Genomic DNA, 25,606 nt, shown 5'->3' with positions numbered 1-25,606 from the left:
ATACATTTTCAAGAGGTTTCGTTTCAAAGTGGTACGAAAAATGGGTTGCTACAAAGGGTTCGCCTACTTTATCATATCTATAGAGTATGGACTCTCGACAACATACAATGGTTGTTCCTCTAATACTACCCACTCAGTGATTAAACACATGACTGGTGAACTTGTAGTTCCACTAGTTTGTGGTGTAGAGGATAATAATTATTGCCTAATGTTAATTTTTTTCTTTTTTGGGCACTTCCTCAATGCTGAAAGCAATTAGATGATTCATTTTTTTAAGGTACTTTTAGTTAAACTTTACAATAATTATATCTAGTTAAGAAACACAAAAAGCATAAACATAAAGCATTACAATTCAACAAACTAAGTAAGTTTGCTTAAGACTAAATTACAAAAGACAAAACAAAAACATAAAGCACACATAAATAACGTATAAAGCAAACAAAAACATGAAAAATGAATTATCAAAAAATTGAACATTTATGAGTAAAGATAAAAAAAATTGAACCTATAGACTTCTAACCTCTTTGTTGGCTGATTCATCGGTAAAGATCAAATAAATGAGGCAGTTTATGAATTGATTCAAGTCCAAATTGGTGGCGACAATAGGGGGAATGAATGAGGGGTAAAAATAAACGAATCTGTTAGGGTTCTAAAAAAAATTAAAATTGAGATTTGGACTTTACAGGAGAAAAATTAAACAAGCCTTACTGTTTCTGTGGTGGTCGACGGACTAGCCGTGATTTGGCAAGACGATGATAGTAATTCGGGAAAGGAAAAATACAAGTCTTAACGTTTCTGTGGCGGCCGACAATGGCGACGGTGACGGTGATTCGGAAAGAGGACGATGACGACGATTCAACAAGAGGATGATGACGACGATTCATCAACACGCCTAGGCATAACGATTTGACAATTGGAAATGAAAGAATTTAAGTCGAAGGGAAGTATCAAAAGGGAGATTTGGTCTAGAGAAGAAAAAAAAAAGTCATAAATGCCCGTAAAATAAAATAATGATTCTTTGTTAGGAAGACACAACTTTGAGTCTTAATTTTTAAATCAGAGGGTATTAATGTCCAAGTAAAATCCTCATGTAAAATTTTATTTCCCTAAATACCTAGTTATTTTTTAATAACATATATGTCAATTTAAGTTTTGAATAGGGATGTTACATGTATAAATATTTTTGATCTACTTGAGGAATGATGGGATATCGTCCCGTCGAAATTCCCATGGATATTAATACAAAATTATGTATAGGTTCTAGTGAAAATATTGATGTGAAAAAATATCAGAGACTAGTAGAAAAACTTATTTATCTCATCGTGATCAAACCAGATATTTCACATGCAATAAGTGTGATTAGTCGACCAGATATTTCACATGCAATAAGTGTGGTTAGTCACGCAACTTACTCCCTAACAAACTTTGGAGAGGATTCTTACGTACTTAAAAAGAGTTAGACAACGGATTCTTATTCACGATCATTTCAATATTGAAGGTTTTACAGGGATCACCTGATGATAAAAAATTCACCTCTGGCTGTTGCATATTAAATGCTATGAACTTTCTCCTTATGATTTGTGCTAGATTTAACGGTACACGGAAACTTCACTTTGACAATGAACAGTGTAGAAAAGCAAATTTTACCCCAAGCCTTCATTTTGTTTGCGCTCCCTCTTTTGAGGTATGTTTGGAAATCAAAGAAAAGAAACATGGAGAGAAAATACTTTCTAATATTTGGCATCACAGTTTGTCGGAGAGAAAATATAATATGAAAGAATGCTGCTTTCTCGACTTTCCTTAAAAAAAGCATGGAATTTTGGACAGAAACGAAACGAAAGACAAGTTAGCAAGAAAATTTTATCGGGTGATTTAAGATCTCAGATATCTGCCCTAGCCAGAAAGTTCCGTTCCCTCCATTTGCTGCGCCAATACGCTCGCCGATCTGCAGGTACTTCCCTCTCCTTCTCTCCCTCTCTCCGGCTTATCTCCCTTACTCCCTCTCTTCTCCTTCTCTCTCTTTTCTATCTTTTTCTCTTTCGCTCTCATCTGCAAATGCCGTCGCTTTTACATTTCTCCATTTGTATTGGTCTTCTCCCTATCTCCATTTGTATTGGGTTCCCTCCCCTATTTTCTTCCTAAATCGAGTATTTCTACGTTGGAATCCTCCATTTCCTAAATAATTCATACCCGACATCCCATTTGATCCTATAATATATTTTTTCTTAACAGATCAGAACCTACCATCTCGTTTCAGTGGGGCTGAAACGAATCTTCTGCTTTAGGATCTGTAATGGGAATTGGACTGAGACTTTCGAGTCTAGCAATTTCGCTCAGAAATTTTGATTTTCAGTGTAGACGATGCAGCTTTGTTTCATTTCTGCAATCAACCACGGGGATGTTAACCTGTTTTGAAGATAGTGAGGGGGTCTAATCCATGCTTTCTATTAATTAAAAACAAGTCCGTTTGCACCCCGCAAACTAGATACTTCTCATAAGATTTTTTTTCTTTTCTTGAGAAAGACCTTGGAGCATGTCATCAGGATAGGTCTTTTGAACTGAAATTTTTTGATAGTATAATGTCACTTGATGGAATTCTAGAACTTACACGTTGATTTTCTTTGTTTTTGGCCCTCCATTAATTTATTGGTACAACAAGCTACTTGCTGGACCTAATTTGGTCTGCTAGATCTTTTTATAGATCGGTCTAGTCTTTTGTTTTTCTCGGTGGGGATTCCAAATCCTTTAACAGCACAGTAAACGCCCATCAAGTTTTCATCCTAATTCCTAAATCATTGTGAGCTCAAATTAGTAGCCCTCTCCTGAAGTACAATGGAACATCACTATATACCGCAAGACTCAATTGAATTTTGATAGGCTTTAGGGGGAAAGCAAGATATAAACTATGAAGAAATGGTCAGTAGTTCATTATTGTTGTTGAACTCTGAACTTTTGTACGGTTTTCCTTTTTTTTTAATCAAAATTTTGGGACCTGATTAGAGCAATATCATCCAAGTGAAAAATGTACGATAGTAGCAAGATCAGGATAGTCTTTGATTATTTGTATTGGTGCATCGTGAGACTCTGCATTGGTACAAACCCTATTTTCATCGAAAGGTTCAAGTAGGTTGATCCTTCTAGGACAATGTCAAAGTTTCAATGGATCTCTTCAGCGATTTTGGGTTGAAGCTGAACTTAATGCATAAGAATTTTAATGATGAAAAATAACAAAGAATCTTGGATCTTGGTTTATGCTTTATGTAACCATCTCATACCAAATCTTCAGCATTGGTTTGCTGGCCCTTGTCAAATATTAGGCAAAGCATTCCATCTGTCAGGTAGCAGCTTCGATTTAATCAAACGACATTTGAATTCTGAAGCTACCCAGCAAAGCTGACAACCCAAGGGTTGAGATATTTTCCCACTTTTATCAAGTATGTTTTGAATATTAAAAGATGCGCCGGCTGAATCCTGCGATTCCACTACTCTCCCCAACAACTCCCAATCCGCTCTTGACCTCGGGCAACCAACCCTCTCCCCGAGCGAGCAGTCCAGGCGGTTCATTGAGGCCATCTAGCCTGAAAAGCACCGATACCCACCTCATGAATGGGCCAAGATGATGGAACTCCCCGTGGAATTCAGTGAAATCTACAATGGCCGGCTGAATAACGGAGAGGAGCTTGCACCAATCCCCCAGGTCCCCCTAATATGATCATTATTTCTTGGTATATTAGAGGAATCGCGTAGTGCTCCAAGTGAGCTATAGTCAAAGCAATTCTCTCTGAATGTAAACCGTCTATTGCAGCCTTTCAAGAAACTAAGACTCATCCCCTCTCCTGGGGCTGCACTCCCTTCCGGTTTGAGAATTCTTTGCTCTATGATCGTTGATTAACTACTAACCTCGTTAGCTGGTGGCAAGTGATCCCAAATACCCCCAACCCTGGTTGGGCTTTCCCTCTAACGTTGAAAACTCAGAAAGTTAAGATCCACCACTGGTCAAACAATCACCGTGCTGCTACTACTTACGGGAAGGAATTTGTATGCAGCCGAGCTCGACTTACTAGAGGAGCAAAGGTCCCTCTCTACTCTTGAGTTAACTCTTCGAAACCAACTTAATCGTGATTTTCATGACATTATGTACAATGAAACCCTTCTTTGCAAGAAGCGGGCCAGATTTGCTGGCTGACCAATGGAGTTGGAAACACCAAGTTTTTCCACTCCATCACCTCAGGTAGAAGGAGAGCTAACGATATCACCTCCCTAAAAAGTGGGGATCTGTTTTTTCTTAGATTTCTACATCGAGGAAACATACAACTGGCCTGTTCTGCATCAACTACAGCATCGCTGCATTGCCAGTCAGGATGTTGATCGACTGGAACTCCCCTTTACCTCCACGGAAATCGACCTGGCCGCTCTCAGGATGCCGACGGACCGTGCCAGATGGCTTCAACAGGGAGTTCTACCACCATCATTGGGAGATCATCCACGACCATGTTTATGCCTTCGTCAACAACTTCCACATATGTGGGATAACTCATCGTGCCATTGGTGCCTCCTTCATTGCCTTGATCCCCAAGAAGGTGCACCCTCCTGACTTCACTCCAATTAGTCTCACAACTAGTTCATACAAGATCATCACCCGAATCCTGGCCAATCATCTTCGTGCAGTCCTCCTGCAAGTCATCCACTCTTGCCAAAGCGCTTTCATCAAAGGCTAACTTCCTGGACTCAGCAATGGTAGCTCATGAGCTCCTTGACTCCTTCAAGTGGGCTAACCTCCCCATAGTTGTCAGTAAACTTGACTTTGAAAAGGTGTTTAGTCGTATTAATTGGAAGCTATTTGACCACCTTTTTGGCCAACTGGGATTCAGTACTTGTTGGTGCTTTTGGAGGCGCAATTGCATTTCCAATGTTTCCTTCTCCTTTCTGGTCAACAGTAAATCTTGCGGGCACTTTAGCGGATTCTGGGGGATTAGACAGGGTGACCCGTTCTTTTCACCCTCAGTATTGAATACCCCCCTTTCTTTTCACCCTCAGTGTTGAATACCCCCCTTTCTTTTCACCCTCATTGTTGAATACCTTTCTGTTACGGTTCGACATGCAAAATGCGCCAACCCCATTTTTGTTGATCCCAATTGAGATATTGCCATTCTCCAATATGCGGATGGCACTATCCTCTTTGGTGAAGGTACGATGGATCAAGTAACTGACCTAAAAGCCTTAATCTCTTCGAGCTATCCTCTGGCCAAAAAATGAGTTGGGCCAAGTCCTCCATCTCTGGTTTCAACATTGATCAAATTTCCCTTGCTGCAATAGCTGATTATCTTGGATGTAAAATTGTTAATCCCCCCAGCACCTACCTTGGCCTTCCCCTGACTTATGGCACCCCCACCAAGCACAATTGGCACCCTGTGATTGAGCACTGGAAGGACGCCTGGCCACCTGACGGGGTAAATTTCTCTCCAAGGTTGGCAAACTCACCCTCATCAAATCTTGCCTCCATGGTATTCCCAGTTATTTTCTCTCCCTTTTTCATTGCCCTGCCTTTGTCAATGGCTGGTTAGAAGGCCTCAAGCGGTGTTTTCTTTGGGGTGGGCCCAATAAGGAAAAGAAATATCACCTCGTCAAATGGTATGGCGTTTGCCAATCAATGCATCTTAGCGGGATTGGTATAAAAGACATTGCAAAAACCAACTCTGTTTACCTCATCAAATCGATTTGGCGATTCAACTCGTCTCCTGATTTGATATAGGGAGCCCTGGTCGCTACCAAGGCAAATAAGACGAATGGTTGGTTTATTGACGGTGGCTGTTGTTATTTGTTGTTGCCTATTTGGAGGAAAATCTCCTTCCCTCTTCCCACTTTCTACTCCGGGAATGGGCATCTTACTAAATTCTGGACGGATTGGTGGTTGGAGGACAAACCCTTGGACAAAAAATTCAGCTCCATCTCGAGCTTTTCTAGACTCCCCAATGCTTCCATTGTGGACCTTTGGTCTTGTTCTGGCGGATGGAACCTCCATCTCCACAAAGCCCTCACGGATTCTGAAGCATTGTTGGTCTCCAACCTCCTCTCATGTCTTGCAAATGTTAAAATCCGCGACCACATCTTGGACACCCTTATCTGGACCCCTTGTCCTAAAGGTTCCTTCACTGTGGCTTCAACTTACAATCTTCCGCGACACCTCTCAGACTTTCTATGCTACTGCTCTGGCCTGGTCTCTGCTCGCTCCTCCTCGTGCCAACTTCTTTACTTGGAGTGCATGTAAAAACAAAATCCTCACCTTCGATGCCCTCATCAAGCGGGGAACTCATGTTCCGGGTCCAACATGTCCACTTTGCCGCAACTCTCCAGAATCCGCCACCCATGTCCTTCTCCATTGCCATTTTGCCCAAGCCATCTGGGCCAACCTCCTCAACAGAGTTGGAATGCAATATTGTTTTCCCCACAACTTGCCATCTATGATCAACTCCATCATCAACTCTGGACTCTCGAAGCTTGGAAAAATGCTTATCTCCAGTTGCGTTGTCATATCCCTTGAGCTCTCTATAAAGAGAGAAATAACCAGAAATTCCAATTCAAATCCTCTCCATTTGAGGTGCTTGTTGAGAACATCGCTGGCTAGGTCTCCGCCTGGCTCCTCGCGAAGAAAATATTCCTCCACCTCAGTAGTTCCGATTTTCGAGAAACTAGTACTTGATTGCTGGCATGGCTGGGCTTTCTCGCCCCCCGAACATGACAATGTGGTCTCTTCCCCCTTGGTCACTTCAAACTGAACTTCAACGATAGTGTTTTTGGTTGCCCAGGGCTCGCTAGTTTTGATGGAGTAATCCACAATGAAAATGTCTGCCCCCTCTACTCATTCGCTGGTCCTTTGGGTACCTCCGATTCCACAACCGTTAAGCTTGCTAGGCTACTCTAGAGACTCAAGAACTTTTGAGAACGTCTCTCTAGGCCTCTTATCATTGAAGGTGACTCCAAGGTTGTTATTATTTGGTGTGCTAAGCTGATGCAACCCCCCCAAATGGCGGCACTAGGATACTTTTTTTTTTTAATTTTAGTGTATATATTTAGTGGTTGTAGATGGAAGGAGACGAGTTTTAATATTTGTATGTTTTATTTTACTTATAGAAATTTGATAAATGAGCAAAAGCCATTGTGTAGCTTGAGAATAGACTCGAGCTTTCAACTTGCCACTTTTTTATGTTCACTAATTACTTTTTTAGGTTAGATTGAGTCAATTTTATCATTAGAGCCTCTGAAGTTTATTTAGGAACATTGTTTTTAAAGTAATGATAATTACTATTATTTTTTAAGAATGTTTTCATTATTGAAATATAAAAAAAGACTAAAGTAGTGTCTTAAATTCAAATTCCTAGAAATACTAAATCATAGTATGCTCATTTATTGTAAATATAAATAAAAGTCTATTGATAATATTGATTTTAATTGATGAATAAAAGTCTGTCAATAATATTTTAATACTTATTTCATAATTTTTTGTAATACTTGTAATATATTTTAATTCTTAGGCTTGTTAAAATTTTAATAACTATTTTTTTTAAAAATTATTAAATTTCTTTTCTTTTCCATTTGCCTTGTGCATCCAAACAAGAGAAATCATGTTTCCCTTTTGTTTCTTTCTTATTTTGTATGGGCATCCAAACAAGAGAAGAAATTTCTTTTCTCTTTACTTTAAGTGTTCCAAACACAAACCTAAAGTCTTGTTTTTGATAAAAAAAAAAACTAATGAATGAAGCACTATCATTTAAGAAAGCGTAACTGAAAAAGGCAAGCGTGATGTGCGAAGGTGGACCCCGCGATGGGCGATCCCCGGTGCAGCTTGTGGTGGGCGACGGCCGGTGACATCATTGGCGTCTCCGCTGATGATCGGCGACCTATTCCTGCAGTTGACAGGGATTGCGACAAGGGAGCTCTCTCGCCTGAACCCTTTCGATAATGTTACGAGTTCAGATTGGCTTCAACTTTATGACAATGCATCGGGCAGGCTGTTAAATCGGATGGTATCTGACCATTGGCCGATCCTTCTGACCTCCTCATTCGGGTGATGGGGGTCCCTTCCCATTTCGTTTTGAAAATTCTTAGTTGATGGATGCTGATTTTGATGGTCTCCTGGCTACTTGGTGCGCGAGCTTTGTTATTGATGGAAGATCTGATTGGTTCCTCCCACAGAAATTGAAACTTCTCAAAGAAAAATTGAAAGCTTTGGGCTTTGGCCTTCTCTATCCGTGCTGAGAAAGACTCCCTCCTTGTCCAAATCAAGATCTTGGACCTGACCGAGGAGCAGAGGTATCTTTCATCTACTGAATTCTCCTCTTGAATTGATCTCCAGTTCCGCCTTCATACTATTCTTCACTTGAAGAAAATGCGATGGAAACAACATGCCCGGTTTTGTTGGCTAACGGATGATGACGCCAACACTAAATTTTTTCACGCTGTCAGTTCGGCGAGGTGAAGGACTAACCAGGTTACCTCGTTATGCATTGACAATGAGGTAACCTCGGATAGATCCTCCATTACTGATACTTTGATCAAGTTATATGCAGATTTCTCCACGGCTTCCTCCTTCCTGGAGCTTCCTTTTTTTGACATGGAGATCGAGGCTGCTGTTCTTGGCATGGTTTGTGACCGCGCGCCTGACGCTGATGGATTTAATGGTGACTTTTATCGGCGAGCTTGGCCTACTATTAGGCATGATATTTCTGCCATGGTTCCGGGCTTCCATAGCAATGGTATCACTTTTTGGAGTATGCGCGCTTCCTTTATCCCCTTTCTCCCTAAGAAGGTTAGTGTGGAGCAGCCAGGAGATTTCAGGTCTATTAGTCTCATATCTAGCTCATACAAGATCATTGCTAGACTATTGGCGTGCCGTTTGAAGACCTTTCTGCTCTCAATGATACATAATGGCCAAGGGGCTTTCCTCTGGGGCCAAAATATTCTTGACTCGGCTATAGCAGCCCATGAATTATTTGACCACTTCTCTCTCTCCAGTGCTCCTTGTTTTGCTTTGAAGCTTGTCCTTGAGAAGGCCTTTGATCAGGTGAACTAGGATCTTCTTGATGAACTATAGGGTCGGATGAGGTTTGGTGATCGATGGCAATTCTGGATTAGGAGTTGCGTCTCTTCGGCCTCCTACCCTCTCTTGCTTAATGGGACTGTTTGCGGTTTGTTCAAGGGATCTCGGGGAATAAGGCAAGGAGATCCACTCTCTCCTCTTCTATTAAATATTGTTGCTGAGCTCCTATTTTCTATGATCTACAAGGCCTTGGATCGAATTAGTTGCATGGTTGAGTTTGATGTGCCCCTCCTTCAGTACGCGGATGACACACTCATTTTTTGAGTTGGTTCGTTGGAGTATGTAGTGAAGATTAAGGCAATGCTTGGGTTATTTGAAATTGTGTTGGGTCATAAGGTCAATTGGTAGAAAACCACACTTTTGGGGTTCAACATTTGCCCGACATATCTTCAGTCATTGGCGGATGTGATGGGATGATCTTTATCCTTGACTCCAACCACATATCTCGGCCTCCCCCAATTTACCTCTTGCATCAGTAAGGATCTTTGGACCCCTGCTATTGAGTGGTTGGAATCGCGGCTAGCCACTTAGAGAGGTCGTTTCCTCTCGAAACCCAACTATTTCCTCTCCTTCCTCTAATGCCTGCTTTCAGTCTGTGTGCAAATTGATAGGTTGATTAAAAGGTTCCTTTGGCATGGCACTTCTTTGAACTTTAAGTACCATCTTGTGGGATGGAAAGATGTGTGCATCCCTAAATCTAGAGGAGGTTTTGGTATGTAGCTCACCAAGGATATGAATATGGCCCTTCTCCTTAAATGGATTTGGAAATTCAACAATGCTGGTAGTAACCTTTGGAAGGCGATGGTGTCCCACAATTGAACTGGCATGGTCATTGGTGGACTGGGAGGAAAGAGAGTTGCACTCTCTCCACTGTGGAGAACTATATTGTGCCTCCTCCACCCCCCTGCCCCTCTTCAACTTGGGTCTTTGCTTTCATCCTTTTTGGGAGGATTGGTGGGTGGGATCCGAACCTTTGAGGGCCTGGATTACTCGGATGTTTTGCTTGCCTCACCTCTCCTACAAACCCAGGGTGACCATTGCTGATTTGTTGATTTGGTGGCCGGAAGTTAGTGGTAGTTTTTCAGTCTCTTTAGCCTACTCCCTCATTATGGGATGGTCTTCATCAGTGTCTGATCATGAGTTGGCCCTTATTTGACGCTTATGTGCTCCCCCGAAGGTCAATTTTTTCTTGTGGAGTGCTGGTCTTGACAAGATTCTCACAACTAACAATTTTCGACGTCGTGGTAACCATAGTGCTTGTGCTTCATGCCCCTTTGTGGCTTGTGGATGAGACTATCAGTCATCTTCTCATCTCTTGCCCTTTCTCATGGTCGATTTGGATGAGCATTATCAGTCGGATTGGCTTTCAGCTATGCTTGCCTCGGGATCTTCTCTCGATTTGCCACATGCTCCTTGGCATCTCCATTTCCAAGTTGGGCAAGATGCTCGTCTCTGCTTGTTTGGCTGATATCCCTTGGGATCTTTGGAAGGAGCATAACAATAAGCGATTCAATGCCAAATTCCTCTCTCAGGATAGGGTGCCTCATCTATCATTGGTTCCATCTCTACGTGGCTCCACTCCTCGAAGGAATTCTCTTCTCTTTAGGATAACTGGTGTGCCCTTGCCCAAATAGGTTCTCCAACTAGACCTCCCGTTATGCAGGTGTGGCAATCTCCTCAACTTGGCTTCATTAAGCTGAATTTTAACGGTAGCTCCTTTGGCAATCCTGGCATGGTGGGCTTTGGTGGAGTGTTTCGGGACTCCTATGGTAGTTAGATCATGTCCTACGCCAGTCTTATGGGCACCTCTAACTCCACCTCTGTCGAGCCCCATGCCCACTTTAGTGGCTTCACCATTTTTTGGGATCGCCTCTCCGGCCCTCTTCACATGGAGGGAGATTCCGCGGTGATTATTGGATGGTTCTCCTCCCCCTCTACCCTGCCATGGAGGACATTGGGATGTTTTTTATTTTATCTTGGACATTATCCTCCTCTTTACCTGTATTTGGTCCCATATTCCTAGATCTGCTAATTTTGTAGATGACTTCTTTGCTAAGTAGGGAGGCTTTCTCCAATCCCTTGTTTTACGGGAGGGACCTCCCTAGTGTGTTTGTTCATTCTCTTTGATTAATAAATTATCACTTCTTCAAAACAAATAAAAAGGAATGAAACACTATCATTTCCATAGATTATTTAATTAGTTTTTTTATTTGAACAGTTTTTAATGACCCCCCTTATTCATGTATCTTTACTTTTAATCATGATCTTCATGTGGCGTCAGTGGAGCTCAATGTTGAAAGCTGTTTATTCATGCTCTATCCATCATACATGGCCTATTTGGCATCTTAGGCATGAAAAAATGTCTTAAGTCTTCAATCAGACATGTGTTGATTGCCTTACTTGAATCTCTTGAATCCAATCTTCAGTTTTGTTTCTTGTGCCAATATTGCAGGAAGATCTGTCTCAGGGGATTAAAAAATGTCTCCAGCATCTAGATCAAAGTCCAAAGATAAGTCCTCTGGAAGGGCTGCAGCAAAAGAACAACAGAAAGCATCATCAAAGCCTACATCTCAACCTGCCAATGGAGGCAGCACAATTCCTGCGAGTGCATACAACCCTGTTTCTGGCACGTTCCACACACTTGAAACATTGCCAACTGCTTCTCCTCTGCCACCGCCTCAGAGTAATGGCCGGTTCCGCAACATTGATGAAACTGATGAGCACTCAGGCACCAGCTCACTTGGAACAGGTGCTGAATATGATTCAGTTTCTAACAATGATTCGTGCTCTGGTGAGTCTGAGGATCGGAAAGAAAAAACAGGAAATAATACCCCTAGGCCAGAAACTATTCCAGGTGCTGATAATGACAAGAGAGAGAAAATCCGGCAGAAAAATGAGAGGAAGCACCAACGTCAGAGGGAGAGGCGAGCTCAGGAATTGCATGAGCGCTGCAGTGGTTACCTCATGTCAAGAAAGCTGGAGGCACTCGCCCAGCAGCTTGTAGCCATGGGGTTCTCTTCTGAGCGTGCCACAATGGCTCTTATTCTAAATGAAGGGCGAGTTGAAGAATCTGTTGCTTGGCTTTTCGAGGGAGGTGAGGAAGTGGCTGCAGCCGAGCAAAGGGGTTCATACCTGGACAGTGGGGGTAATCTGAAGATAGACATAACAGAAGAGCTTACCAGTATAGCAGATATGGAAGTTAAATTCAAATGTACAAAGCAGGAAGTAGAGAGGGTTGTTGTGGCCTGTGAAGGGGACTTGGATAAGGCTGCTGAGACATTGAGAACACAGAAACAAGAACCTGTTGAAGCCCCACCGAAGCCTGAAGAAACCGGTGATCCCGTGGCTGTCAGTAATTCAAAGGTTGCAAGTTCTCCTGCACAAACAGCCCCTAGAACATTGCAAGTGAAGGCTGTGGCTACTTCTCCTGTAACGATACAGCAGAGAAGTGATGAACGAGATTTTAACTACACCAAGGTAGCAGTGGGACCCGCAGTGGCTTCACCAGAGACGGTAAATAGAAACCTTCAGTCTTTAAGAAGGAATCAGCCAAAGGCGGCAACAGAATGGGTTAGGCCACAACAAGTACTGAACCCACCAGAGAAGAGGTGGTCAAGCATGAATTCTTCTAGTCCTTCTGTCTCTTACTCTTTAGCATCCACATTGCAGGTTGCCCCTTTACCTGCTAAGACAGAAACCCCTCGCTATGTTGTAGTGGGCTCTAGTGAAGGAAAGAATATGCAGACTGGTGGAACAGTTAGAGAACCTGTGATTATGATGCAGCGGCCACAATCTGTAAATGTTGCAAAACAGAACCATCCAATCACAAGCCTAGGAGCCTCTTCCCCATTAACAGCAGGATGGTATCAGAATGGTGTCAGTGGGGTAGACTTGATTAAAGTGAATGGTGGGCTGGGTCACATACAGACAACAAGTATGACCACAAGCAATCCTGTCTCACAGCAGTATTATCATCACCAGTCCCAGTATCAACCATTTGCATCAAGTCCAGTTGAGTCATCTGGGTGGGGTTCTTCATGGAACACAACCACTGGGTCTTCATCTTCGGCTTCCCTAGCTGCTCCCTCTTCTTCTTTAGGACTTTTTACAGGATGGGGGTCAACGGGGACGTCTGGGCCATCTTCCCCGGTGGATTGGAGCATGGGAGGTTCTATGCTGGAGTGCGACTACACCAACATAGACTGGAGTTTGGAAGCAACATCATCAGCATTGTCAAGATCGAATGGTTTGTGGATGGGTCTTGCATCTTACGTCAAGAACAGTCGGACGTGTGATGGTGGGTGGTCTGGGTCTTCAATGATTGGAGGCTCAAACAAGATGAGGTCTTCAGGCATTCAAGGATTGCACGAAGGTGGTGTGGGTGCAGACACTGGTCCACCATCTTCTGTTGGATCCCATGATTGGACTACTCCCTTTGCAGGCAAGGATCTTTTCAGCATACCTAGGCAGTTTGTGACTTCCCCATCTCTGTAGAGGTGAGAAAGGGCGCATTTTAAATAGAAATGAAAGGAAAAGAAAAAAGGACAGGAGTGCTTGAATTTGTTCTCTTGGTGTTGGTGCCTATCTCTGTTGATGGTTGGTTCTTGCCTGCATGACTAGTGAGAAAAAGGAAAAATAGGAGTCATTTGATTATTCTCGTTTTTCTTTTTTTTCCTTTGGTCTTTTTTATTTATTTATTTAAAGTATCTGCGATTACTTTCATTTGGCATTTGTTGCGCTTTGCATTAAGCAGCAGCTTTGACAGAAGTAGCGGAGAAGTGTTGCATTGAAGCGATTGTGGCATACCTGGAAACTATTGCGAGGCCACCTTTAAACTGGCTCGGCTTTGCACATGACCGAAGGGCAGGGACCGGGTATGGTTGCCCCGCCCCCTAGATTTCACGCCCCTTAGCATCCAATCGCATTTTGTCAATCATCTAGTATAAACATTCGGTTGCACTAAAATGTTCAGGAAAATAACTCGAGAACGCAGGATCAATGCATGCATTATTGAATGACAGAGAATTTTATCCGGAGGGAGGCCACTTTGCTGTACAACAACTGTAGTAATTACTTATCTTTTCTGGATATTTAAAAATCTTCTGAGAGAAAATTGCATCGTTTTTCATTTTGTTAAAACGGCATTCAGTTGCAATTCCTGATAGCAAGGTTACTTGGAAAGCTGACCTAATATGACGACACTTCATACGCTTTTCTTCCTCTATGCCGCTCATGATGATCTGTATCACCTTGGACTACCAACGTACCATTTCTATATGTTTCGATCAACAGATGACCAAGTACAGAATAAATTCTTTTTGCGATCAGTTGGACTAGAAAAATACAAGTTATTTTTTTGGCATACATTTGAGTATCAATTAATTTCAAATACCATGAATGGTGCCGCTTCAGAAGAATTGAACAATGTAAAGTATTCACTTTTGAATTCCAAAGGATACAGTTATAGATCTGATGAAAGGCTGCAGACAGACCAATTCTCAATGACTTGAAATGGTTTTACAGTAGAAGAACGATCAGGTGCCGACTCGCAAGGGCTCATTGTTGTGTTGGATTGATCATGTACCGTTGATTCTCTCCACTGCATTCAGTGTTACAAACAAATGTTATTGCCGGCCACTCAAATGTCACTTGCTATGAAGGACACTTAGCACAGCCAGGGGCTGTTTTGGGGCTTGGCCTTTAATAGTCTTCAAAATTATTTTCACCAACTCCAATTTCGCATTTTCAGATATCGCTACTATTTTAATTTCTTTCCAGTTAATAGCCACACGAAGGATTTGTTAAAGGTGCTAACCTATACCTGCAGATCAATGGAACTGAAAAGGAAAATGAGGCTAGCACCAAAATTGTGTTTAAGAAATCCTCATGTGCCTAATAACTGGAAAGAAATTAAAAGAGTGGCAAAATCTGAAAACCTGAAATTGGATTTGGTGAAAAATAAAAATAAAAAACTTCGTAGAGAATTAAGGGGCAAGCTTTTTAATAGAAAATGCTGGACCGTTTTGTCCCAGGATCCATATTCAGCATTCCAACATAGCCATTCCAGTGACAAAACCTTTCCCTTTGACTGTGCTAAGTTTTCTTCTATAGCGAGTGACACTTGATTGCCCGGCATAAATGAGCTTTTACTTACTGACATCTACACACGACCAGCAATTGACATTTGTTAGTAACACTGAATGCAGAGCCACGCTTTCTTATTCGTGGAGAGAACATCACTGAGCCATTGCGAGTCGCTCCCTGATCGAACGTTCTTCTTCAACAAATGGAACACAAATATAAACGGTATCAGAAAAAATAAGTGAAGCATCCCCTCCGTTACGTTTTTCTTTTTCTAGTCCCAACTGATATCGCCAGATAAGAATTTATTCTGTACTTAGTTATCTGCTGTTCTAACATAGGAAAAGAACGTAGTAGTCCAAGATGCATAGAAGAGGGCAAGCATTCCAAATAATCATGTTATCAGGAAGCTCAAGTATCCGGAAAAGATTGTAATTACTACATTTTTTGTACAGCAAAGTGGCTTCCCTCCGGATAAAAATCTCTCTCAAGAGTATTATTCAAGAACTCTAAACCAGTAATTCATTGATCCCGCGAGTCTCGAAAGTAGTTACTTTTTCTGAAGAGTTTTGTTCAACCGAACGTTTATACTAGATGATTACCAACATGCGAATGGATGCTAAGGAGCGTGGACCTCTGTATCACCATACTCCCCGTGTCCCAATAGCCCGGTTCAAAGGAGGCCTGTCACAATAGCACGCCAAACGATCTATAGCTTCAATGCATCACTTCTTCCGCGACTTCCGTCAAAGCTGCTGCTTAATGCAAAGCGCAACAAATACCAAATGAAAGTAATCGCAGATACTTTAAATTAAAAAATTAAAAAAAAGGAGCAAAGGTCAAAAAGAAGTAGAGTATAACCAAATGACACATTTTTTTTTCTTCCATTTTTTTACTAGTTATGCAGGCAAATAACCAACCATTAACAGAGATAAAAGCACCAACAACAAGAGAACAAACTCAAGCACTCTGTCTTTTTTCTTTTCCTTTCATTTCTATTTTAAATGTAGCCTTTCTCACCTCTAAAGAGATGGGGAAGTCACAAACTGCCTAGGTATACTGAAAAGATCCTTGCCTGCAAAGGGAGTAGTCCAATCATGGGATCCAGCAGAAGATGGTGGACCAGTGTCTGCACCCACACCCCCTTCGTGCAATCCCTGAATGCCTGAAGGCCTCATCATGTTTGCACCTCCTATCATTGAAGATGCGGACCACCCACTATCACACGTCCGACTGTTCTTGACATAAGATGCAAGACCCATCCACAAACCATTCGAGCTTGACGAAGTTGATGATGTTGCCTCCAAACTCCAGTCTATGTTGGTGTAATCGCACTCCAGCATAGAACCTCCCATGCTCCAATCCAACGGGGAAGATGGCCCAGACGTAACTGTTGACCCCCATCCGGTGAAAAGTCCTAAAGAAGATGAGGGAACAGCTACGGAAGCAGAAGATGAAGACCCAGTAGCTGTGTTCCATGAAGAACCCCACCCAGGCGACTCAACTGGGCTTGAGGCAAATGGTTGATACTGGGACTGGTGATGATAATACTGCTGTGAGACAGGATTGCTTGTGGTCATACTTGTTGTCTGTATGTGACCCAGCCCACCATTCACCTTAATCAAGTCTACCCCACTGACACCATTCTGATGCCATCCTGGTGTTATTGGGGAAGAGGCTCCTAGGCTCGTGGTCGGATGGTTCTGTTTTGCAACATTTACAGATTGTGGCCGCTGCATCATAATCACGGGTTCTCTAACTGTTCCACCAGTCTGCATATTCTTTCCTTCACTAGAGCCCATTACAACATAACGAGGGGCCTCTGTCTTAGCTGGTAAAGGGGCAACTTGCAATGTGGATGCTAAAGAGTAAGAGACAGAAGGATTAGAAGAATTCATGCTTGGCCACCTCTTCTCTGGTGGGTTCAGTACTTGTTGTGGCCTCACCCATTCCGTTGCCGCCTTTGGCTGACTCCTCCTTAGAGACTGGAGGTTTCTATTTACTGTCTCTGGTGAAGCCACTGCAGGTCCAACTGCTACCTTAGTGTAGTTAAAATCTCGTTCATCCCGTCTCTGCTGTATCGTTACAGGAGAAGTGGCCACAGCCTTCACTTGCAATGTTCTAGGGGCTGTTTGTGCAGGCAAACTTACAACCTTTGAATTACTAACAGCCACAGGATCACCAGTTTCTTCAGGCTTCGGTGGGGCTGCAACAGGTTCTTGTTTCTGTGTTATCAATGACTCAGCAGCCTTACCCAAGTCCCCTTCACAGCCCACAACAACCCTTTCTACTTCCTGCTTTGTACATTTGAATTTAACTTCCATATCTGCTATATGGGCAAGCTCTTCTGTTATGTCTATCTTCAGATTACCTCCACTGTCCAGATATGAACCTCTTTGCTCCGCTGCAGCCACTTCCTCACCTCCCTCGAAAAGCCAAGCAACGGATTCCTCAACTCGCCCTTCATTTAGAATAAGAGCCATTGTGGCACGCTCAGAAGAGAACCCCATGGCTACAAGCTGTTGGGCGAGTGCCTCCAGCTTTCTTGACATGAGGTAACCATTGCAGCGCTCATGCAATTCCTGAGCTCGCCTCTCCCTCTGACGTTGGTGCTTCCTCTCATTTTTCTGCCGGATTTTCTCTCTCTTGTCATTATCAGCACCTGGAATAGTTTCTGGCCTAGGGGTATTATTTCCTGTTTTTTCTTTCTGATCCTCAGACTCACCAGAGCACGAATCATTGTTAGAAACTGAGTCATATTCAGCACCTGCTCCGAGTGAGCTGGTGCCTGAATGCTCATCAGTTTCATCAATGTTGCGGAACCGGCCATTACTCTGAGGCGGTGGTGGAAGAGAAGCAGTTGGCAATGTTTCAAGTGTGTGGAAAGTGCCAGAAACAGGGTTGTATGCACTCGCAGGAACAGTACTGCCACCATTGGCAGGTTGAGATGTAGGCTTTGATGATGCTTTATGTTGTTCTTTTGCAGCAGCTCTTCCAGATGACTTATCTTTGGACCTTGATCTAGACGCTGGAGGCATTTTTTAAACCTCAGAGGCAGTGATCTTCCTGAAATATTGGCACAAGAAAAGAAATTGAAGATCGGATTCCAGAAATTCAAGTGAAAAAGTCAAGACAAGTCTGATTGAAGACTTTTGACATTTTGTCATGCCTAAATATGCCAAATAGGCCAGGTATGATAAGTAAGAGCACGAATAAAGAGCTTCCACATTGAGCTCCACTGACGCTACATGAAGATCATGATTTAAAAGTAGATACATGAATACGGGGGGGCATTTAAAAAATTACATGTCCAAAAAAAAAAAAAGATAAATAAATAGTGTACTGAAATGATAGTGCTTCATTCATTAGGTTCTCGATCAGAACAACGCTCTAGGAAATCCCACAATTACAGATGGATTTAGACATAATATCAGAATCAATCCCCATTCGTGGATTTAGACATAATATCAGAATCAATCCCCGTTCTTTCACAGTTTTCTATAGCCCTTCCTATATACCAATGGTACTTCTCACATCGCTACATACATTGGCTTCATAACATCCTCGTTTCAGTAGTTTATCTATAGCTCCCCTTCATTAATGCAAAGTTGTAGAGTTCATGGAATCACTTCTTGTGTCCAAAAATAAAAATGTAAATATCCACCCCACCTCAATGCAAGTTGAGGAAAAAGTTTTAAGGCAATAAGCACAATGCCCGATATGCTTTCCAACATTAGATACCAGGTTTGCTGGTCCACACTGTTCATTGTCCAAGTGAAGTTTCTGTATATTGTTAACAGGCAAGGTACAGTGACCTTCTCTTACAAACTACAGAAAACATTTTAAGAGAATCTAGCACAAATCGCCAGGAAAGCTTATCAGTAAAATCTCATAACCAGTAGACATCAAAACAAATATGGATGACCATATGATAAAAGAACAGTTTTCAAAGGAAAAGACCTCAACACAATCTGTTCACGTACCACAAGGAAAACTTTTTGGTACTGCCCAACTATTACAGTTTGTTCATTTACCACCAAGAACAGCTTGCTCAAACATTCCAGAAAGCAAAAAGTGTTTGTAACATACTTCAGACACTTGTGACTCAACAAAAAAAACCAACTACATAGTAAAGTAGAAAAATACATTCAGAAAGGTCGTGGAACAGTAAACCCATCAAAACTAGGCTTCCTAATGATAATGCCAAGTGTCACGCTTCAAGTACCAATTAGTAAAATAAATTAAAATTAATAAAAAAAAAGAATATCTGTGAACACCTGAAATCCCCATTCCTACATCTCCATAAAAGTAACAAACAAATAAACAAAAAAAAATTAATAAAATGAAAATAGTGCTGCCACCAAATTTAGCGCATTAGAAGAGTGTCAAACCTTGGAAAGCATATAAGTGCTCCGGAGGAAACAAAAAAAGTGGAGAAAAAAGAAAAAGTGAATCAACAAAACAATAACACCAAGAAGAGGTCAATATGAGTCAACTAACGGAGCCAAAAAAGAAACAAACAAAACAAACTTATGGAGATTTAGACAATCTAACTTAAACCTAGACAGCTTCTAGTAGTCTTCACTAGAATAGCATATTGCTAAAAAATTTAAGCTTGTTGGAGCCAATAATACCAGCAAAGCCTAAAACAATGTAAAAAGGGTTCAGCTATTTGGTAACACCAAATAATGTCCAACACTTATGATGCCCAACTTGCCAATGAACCCAAACCTTTTGAAACTTTCAACTAAATGCATTAGAAGCATTATTTAAAGAAGTACATAGTTCCTTAGGAAAGCCAGCAGCAACCCTTATTCACTGATAGTCATCTACATTTAAACTCATCGACAAGTAGCTACACAGCACAGGCTAAGCCTGCTTAGTCTCCCTTGAAACAACGGCTTCATAAAAAAATTCATACCCCTGCCCAATTACATTAGTTTAGATTGGTACCCTGCCTGTACTATTAAAGACAACCAGTATCATTTACAAAATTTAAATCTGGGTCTGCAATCAAGATGAACACAAGAAGAAAAAACCTTTAAAATTGGATCCCGAAGAAGTCCTTATACATCACACAGAGCATCGCAGGTGAGGTCCACATCATCTTGTCTTTACTTTGACAAGAATCCACTGATCCCTACTCTGGTTATCCAGCTGAGGTCCAAATGCCCCATTATAGACAGGGCACTGTCTTATTCAAGTAAAGAAGTCCACATGTAAACTTCAGATATTGAAGGCCCAAAATCTTCTTATTTAAAAAATTGGTGAATTCTACATCCCTCGTTTTTATGGTGATATGAGGTCCAAAAGAATACACAGATCATGTAGTCCTGTTGTGGATCCTCCTTTAAATCCAAGCAATGATTACTTCACATCATTATCTTGACATTCAATTCCCTTCCATAGAACACAAACATCCACAAGCACTTCCGAAATTGTACTAATATTGACAATAAGGAGACAAACCTGTTTTCATGTTGTTCATAAAGTTCATCCATTAAATCATAAATTCACAACACCACAAACTGATACTCCTCAGTTTAACAAACAGTCTCATTTGACCATCCTTATTCTGTTCCCTAATAGAATTTTACTCATTCATTACAAAAGCTACTCAAAGATAATCTACATTAGCAAATTAATCTCAACAACAGTAACTTCACCATTTGATCGCAAGTCTGTAGCACATATATATGAGTTTAATAATACAAATTCTCCCATTCGACTAACATCTCATGCAAATGGGAAAAGTGAAGAAATAACTCATATCAGTATACTAATTTCAGAACTTAAATAAATTCAGTAGCATCAACAAACTTTAATAAACTAATCGAGTCATTAAAGACCAACTTCCCCAAACGAAGAATTTAACTTTTTTTTTATTGTCAACCTCATTCAAGCAAACATAATCTTCTTACTTGCCAAGGAATAACATCTATTTAACATAAAAAGGAAAGTACAGAATTAGCCACCTCTTCTTTTTTTGGCCATTCCAAAACTAGATAAAACAACTCTTGACAGGTATTTACCAAAGAAAACTCTATATAAAAGACTTGAACAACAACATACAACCCGTTACTTCTCAAACCCATACCCAAATCTTTTAATCATGCTAGCTAGTACCTAATACGTAACATAAACGCATACTTCCGATTCTTAATCCCTAACATCCCCCCCCCCCCCCCGCAGCGCCGAATAAAAAAACTCTTAAACATATCTTCATACAAACCAAGTCAAATCAGAAGGGGTAGAAGAAGTTCCTTTTTCAGAGAGCCGAACAAATACGTACTCCATCACAAATTGTGCCACAAAGCCTTAACCAAACTACCAGAATAGGAGGAGGGATGGTATAGCTCTCTTTTCAGAGAACCAAGAGAACAAAGCACAAAAGAAAAATGATAATGTCAAATGGGAGAAGAAAAGGAATAGATCCACGAAGAACTTAGCTCCTTTTCTTTCCTTTTTGTTCTGGTTTTCTACTTATCCTCAGAATTTCTCCCCACTCGGTTCCTCTTCCTCTTCTGCATCCTCGACCCTTCTCTCAGGGTTAAGGCGCCTCTCTACGTTTCTTCTTTGTTTTTTTCTTTTGGTTTATTTCCTCTTTTATCCCGTCCATCCTGATATTACTGTTATGTCTTCTGGTGAAAAAATGAAATGTGGCAGTTTGTCACATACTTCAGACACTTGCAAACTCAACAAAAAAGACCTACTAAATAATAAAGTAGAAAAATACATTCAGAGTGGATAGAGGTGAGCACAGCCCGAGTTTCACAAGCAATCCAACCCGACCCAACAAGAAAACCCCGGGTTCGGTTTTATCCTGTGGGTCGAGAATAGGACAGGAAAAAAAAAACTTTGTCTAGTGTCAGGGATGGGTTTTCCCAAACCCGACCCACGAAGACAAAACAGGGATATAAGAGGGGTAGGGACGGGTCGGGAATAGGTCAGGTTTAAGTCGGATTTAAGTTGGGTTTACAGGGATGGGTCAGATTTAAGTAGGGTTTATAGGGACGGTGATCGGGATTTGGGGAAACAGTCCTCGATTGGTGGTAACAACCTCATTACAATCCAACAATGTTTAAGCAAAATTTGAAATACTTTGGAGAAAAAAATTGTCGAGCAATGAAAGACCTCATTGCAAATTTATAGAATAAAGTATGCAATAGAAAAACAAAGAGCAAGAGATTCTATTCAATTTCCAACGCATGCAACAAACAATCAAAATCTCATGGAAGCTCAAAACCGAGCGGGATCTCCATTCTTTCCTATCACTCCATAAATCTAATTCCTGTAAACCTTAGAACATCCAATAAAACAAAATCCTGATAGATCCATCTTGTTAGAATAGAACATGGAAAACACAAACATCATAAGCCAAAACTTATACCAGACAATCAGAAGCGTGACAACAAAGCCCCACTAAAATCAAGCACTCACAGTGCACTGTAAAAAAAAAAAAAGCGGTCATGTGAAATACAATCACACATTACCCAAGGAAAGAAACTCAATTACAGCAGAGAGCTAGATCAATCCCACGGAAGACGAAGCACGATCACAACAACAAGAATTAGGGTTAGGGTTTTTGGGGGCGATGGACAGAAAATTTAGGGGGAATAAAAGCAAGTGTCATTTGTTTAAAAGTTGGTAACGGCTGAGATTGGTCCTACTTGATAGCATTTTGTCCCGCAGAACGGTTGGGTCCATCAATCAACGACTGGATCCTGTTGGGCCTAAGCCCAAGTTGCTATCTTGGCATTCAATTGAGATATTCAGCAGACCTCTAAGTTGTAGCTGTCAAGAGGAAGGGCCCACTAGTGAAAAGTATAAGGTTAAGGTTTTTATTTCCATGATGACAACATAAATTTTACACTAATCATAATTAGGGGTGAGCATGGGTCAGGTTGGGGTCACATTTCCCGAATCATAACCCAACCTAAAAACCTGAGCCCATAAAAATTCGAAACATCAAACCCAACCCGCCCGATCACCATCCCCACAACCCCATTCTCGTAAACCCGACTTAAACACAACCCATCCCCGCCCCGTCCCTGTAAACCCGACCTGTCACCAACCCATCCATACCCCATTTTATATCCTCGACTCATCCCCGCAGGTCAGAATTGGAGAAACCCAGCGGGATATTTTTCCTGCCCCATTCCCAACCTGACCCGATGCCCACCCTTACGTAGAAGGATAAACTCATTAAATCCATGCTTCCTAATAATAATGCCCAAGTGTCACACTTCAAGTCTTCAACTACCAAGTAGTAAAATAAATTAAACACCCACTCCATTAAAAATAATCGGATAGAAGAATCTCTGTGAACACCTGAAATCCCCATTCCTACACCTCAATAAAAGTAACAAACAGATAAACAAAAAAATAGAAGTAATAAAAAGAAAATATTGCTGCCACCTAATTGTAGTGCATGAAAAAAATGTCAAACCTCGGAAAGCATATAAGTACTCCAAGGGAAACAACTAAAGTTGGGGAAAAAGAAAGCGGGCAAACAATAACATTAAGTAGAGGTCAATATGAATCAATTAACCAGGCCAAAAAAAACAAAACAAAACAAACATATGGAGATTTTGCCAAATCCTGAAAAAAACTGCTGGACCCCAAGAATATACACAGATACAAAGCACAGAGCTTGGACAGGAACACGGCTCCTGCTAAAAAAGTAAGAAAGTTTGAAAGAGGATAATGTCTCACCAACAATGCCATTATAATCCTACGAGACAACCTCAGCATTAGACAATCTAACTTAAACCTAAACAACTTCTAATATCCCAGATAACAACTTGTCCTCGATGGTAGCAACCACATTATAATCTAACGACGTTTAAGCAAAATCTGCCATACAATGGAGAAAGAGATGTCGAGCAATGAAAGACCTGATTGGAAATTTGTCGAATAGAATATACAAATAGAAAAAGAAAGAGCAAAAGATTCTGTCGATTTCCAACACAGGCAACGAACAATCAAATTCCACATGAAAGCTCAAAACCGAGCGGTATCTCCATTCTTTCCTATGGCTCCAAAAGACCTATTGGAAATTTCTCGAATAGAATACACAAATAGAAAAAGCAAAAGAATCTGTCGGTTTCCAACACATGCAACGAACGATCAGATTCCACATGAAAGCTCAAAACCGAGCAGGATCTCCATTCTTTCCTATGGCTCGAAAGTCCTGATTGAAAATTTCTCGAATAGAATATACAAATAGAAAAAAAAAGAGCAAAAGATTATGTAGATTTCCAACATATGCAACGAACAATCAAATTCCACATGAAAGCTCAAAACCGAGCGGGATCTCCATTTTTCCTATGGCTCCATAAATCTAATTCCTGCAAACCTTCGAACATCCAGAAAAATGAAATCCCAATAGATCCATCTCAACAAACCAGACTATGCAAAAGACTCGTAGAAGACACAAAAATCACAAGCGAAAACTGATACCAGACGATCAGAAATATAGCAATGAAGCCTCACTCAAATCAAGCACTTGCGGTGTACCGTACAAAAGACAAAAAAAAAAAAAAAAAGGGTCAAACGAAAAACGATCACACATTACACAATAAGAAAAGAAACTCACCAACAAACAGAGACACCGAATCAATCCCGCGGAAGACGATGGACGATAATTAGGGTTAGGGTTTTGGGGGCGATGGAAAGAAAATTTCGGGCGGGTGTCGTTCGTTTGTTCAGTACTCCCGTCTCCTTTTTCTCTTTCTTTTCGTTTTTATTTTCGCTTATTTTGTTTTCCCTTTCGTTTTTTTTTTTTATTGGGAGCGACCCCCTACGTGCGCGAGGCGCGTATTGATTCCCATTTAGTTGCAGTTTGGAATCCGGAGGGGTTTTTCATTGTGCCTATATTAAGGGATCTCGACGTTTCGGCGTCCGTATCTAGTGGCCCGAGCTACCCATAGCGATTTGCGACCCAATGACATGCCCGGAAGTTCCGCCCCCTTTATGCAACTAAATTACGTTTAGTTTTTTTGTTTTCCTGAAAAAAGATAAAAATAAATAAATATCTAAATTCCTTCTTTGCCCCCGCCGTACACCAAGAACTGCAAGGCGGTAAAAACGACGTCGGTCTGTTCAAGAAGTTGCACCACGTGTCCTAGATTGGTGGGACCGCCGTTGCGGACGACCACAGATTTTGAATAATGATGAGAAAACTTCAACGGGTCCCACATGGTGGGTGAATAATAGAGATCTTCGCCACTTAGGTTTGAGCGGTTTCTGGAATCAACGGTTATCGTCTCGGCATTCAATCGGGCTATTCAGCTGTGGAGGACTTAAATTCTACACTAATCATATGATTAAAAAACCTTATTAAATATAATTTATTCCATTTGGTTAAAATTGGCAGTGAGTCACCTCATGACTAGGGAAAGCGAGTCAAGTTGTAGGGAAATGCTC

The 25,606-nt window shown here is 41.3% G+C and overlaps 2 protein-coding genes across 3 annotated transcripts; one reads left to right on the top strand and one right to left on the bottom strand.

The window, feature by feature from the left end:
• The first annotated feature begins 1,856 nt into the window (after nucleotides 1–1,856).
• LOC137956935 (uncharacterized) lies at nucleotides 1,857–14,085 on the top strand. The gene is made up of 2 exons (XM_068804606.1): nucleotides 1,857–1,951; nucleotides 11,550–14,085. The coding sequence occupies exon 2, from the start codon at nucleotides 11,576–11,578 to the stop codon at nucleotides 13,589–13,591; it is 2,016 nt and encodes a 671-aa protein (XP_068660707.1). The 5' UTR covers nucleotides 1,857–1,951; nucleotides 11,550–11,575; the 3' UTR covers nucleotides 13,592–14,085.
• Nucleotides 14,086–15,486: 1,401 nt separating this feature from the next.
• On the bottom strand, nucleotides 15,487–25,003 carry LOC137956174 (uncharacterized). 2 transcript variants are annotated; one of them, XM_068803546.1, is made up of 3 exons: nucleotides 24,777–25,003; nucleotides 16,254–18,244; nucleotides 15,487–15,933 (listed from the first exon to the last, which is right to left on the bottom strand). In XM_068803546.1, the coding sequence occupies exons 2-3, from the start codon at nucleotides 18,214–18,216 to the stop codon at nucleotides 15,896–15,898; spliced, it is 2,001 nt and encodes a 666-aa protein (XP_068659647.1). In that variant the 5' UTR covers nucleotides 18,217–18,244; nucleotides 24,777–25,003; the 3' UTR covers nucleotides 15,487–15,895. The 2 variants fall into 2 exon arrangements, with proteins under 2 accessions (XP_068659647.1, XP_068659646.1); XM_068803545.1 differs by lacking the exon at nucleotides 15,487–15,933 and having other exon boundaries at nucleotides 16,036–18,244.
• Nucleotides 25,004–25,606: the final 603 nt, after the last annotated feature.

Source organism: Aristolochia californica, unplaced genomic scaffold (genome assembly GCF_029961685.1).
Source record: "Aristolochia californica isolate CCGP_79_NKW_82.1479 unplaced genomic scaffold, dmAriCali1.0.hap1 SCAF_2, whole genome shotgun sequence".
Lineage (NCBI taxonomy): Eukaryota > Viridiplantae > Streptophyta > Magnoliopsida > Piperales > Aristolochiaceae > Aristolochia > Aristolochia californica.
This window is presented reverse-complemented; position numbering and strand designations above follow the sequence as displayed.

Coding starts and splice junctions, on each gene's coding strand:
- LOC137956935 (XM_068804606.1), top strand. CDS start 11,576: ATGTCTCCAGCATCTAGATCAAAGTCCAAAGATAAGTCCTCTGGAAGG.
- LOC137956174 (XM_068803545.1), bottom strand. CDS start 18,216: ATGCCTCCAGCGTCTAGATCAAGGTCCAAAGATAAGTCATCTGGAAGA.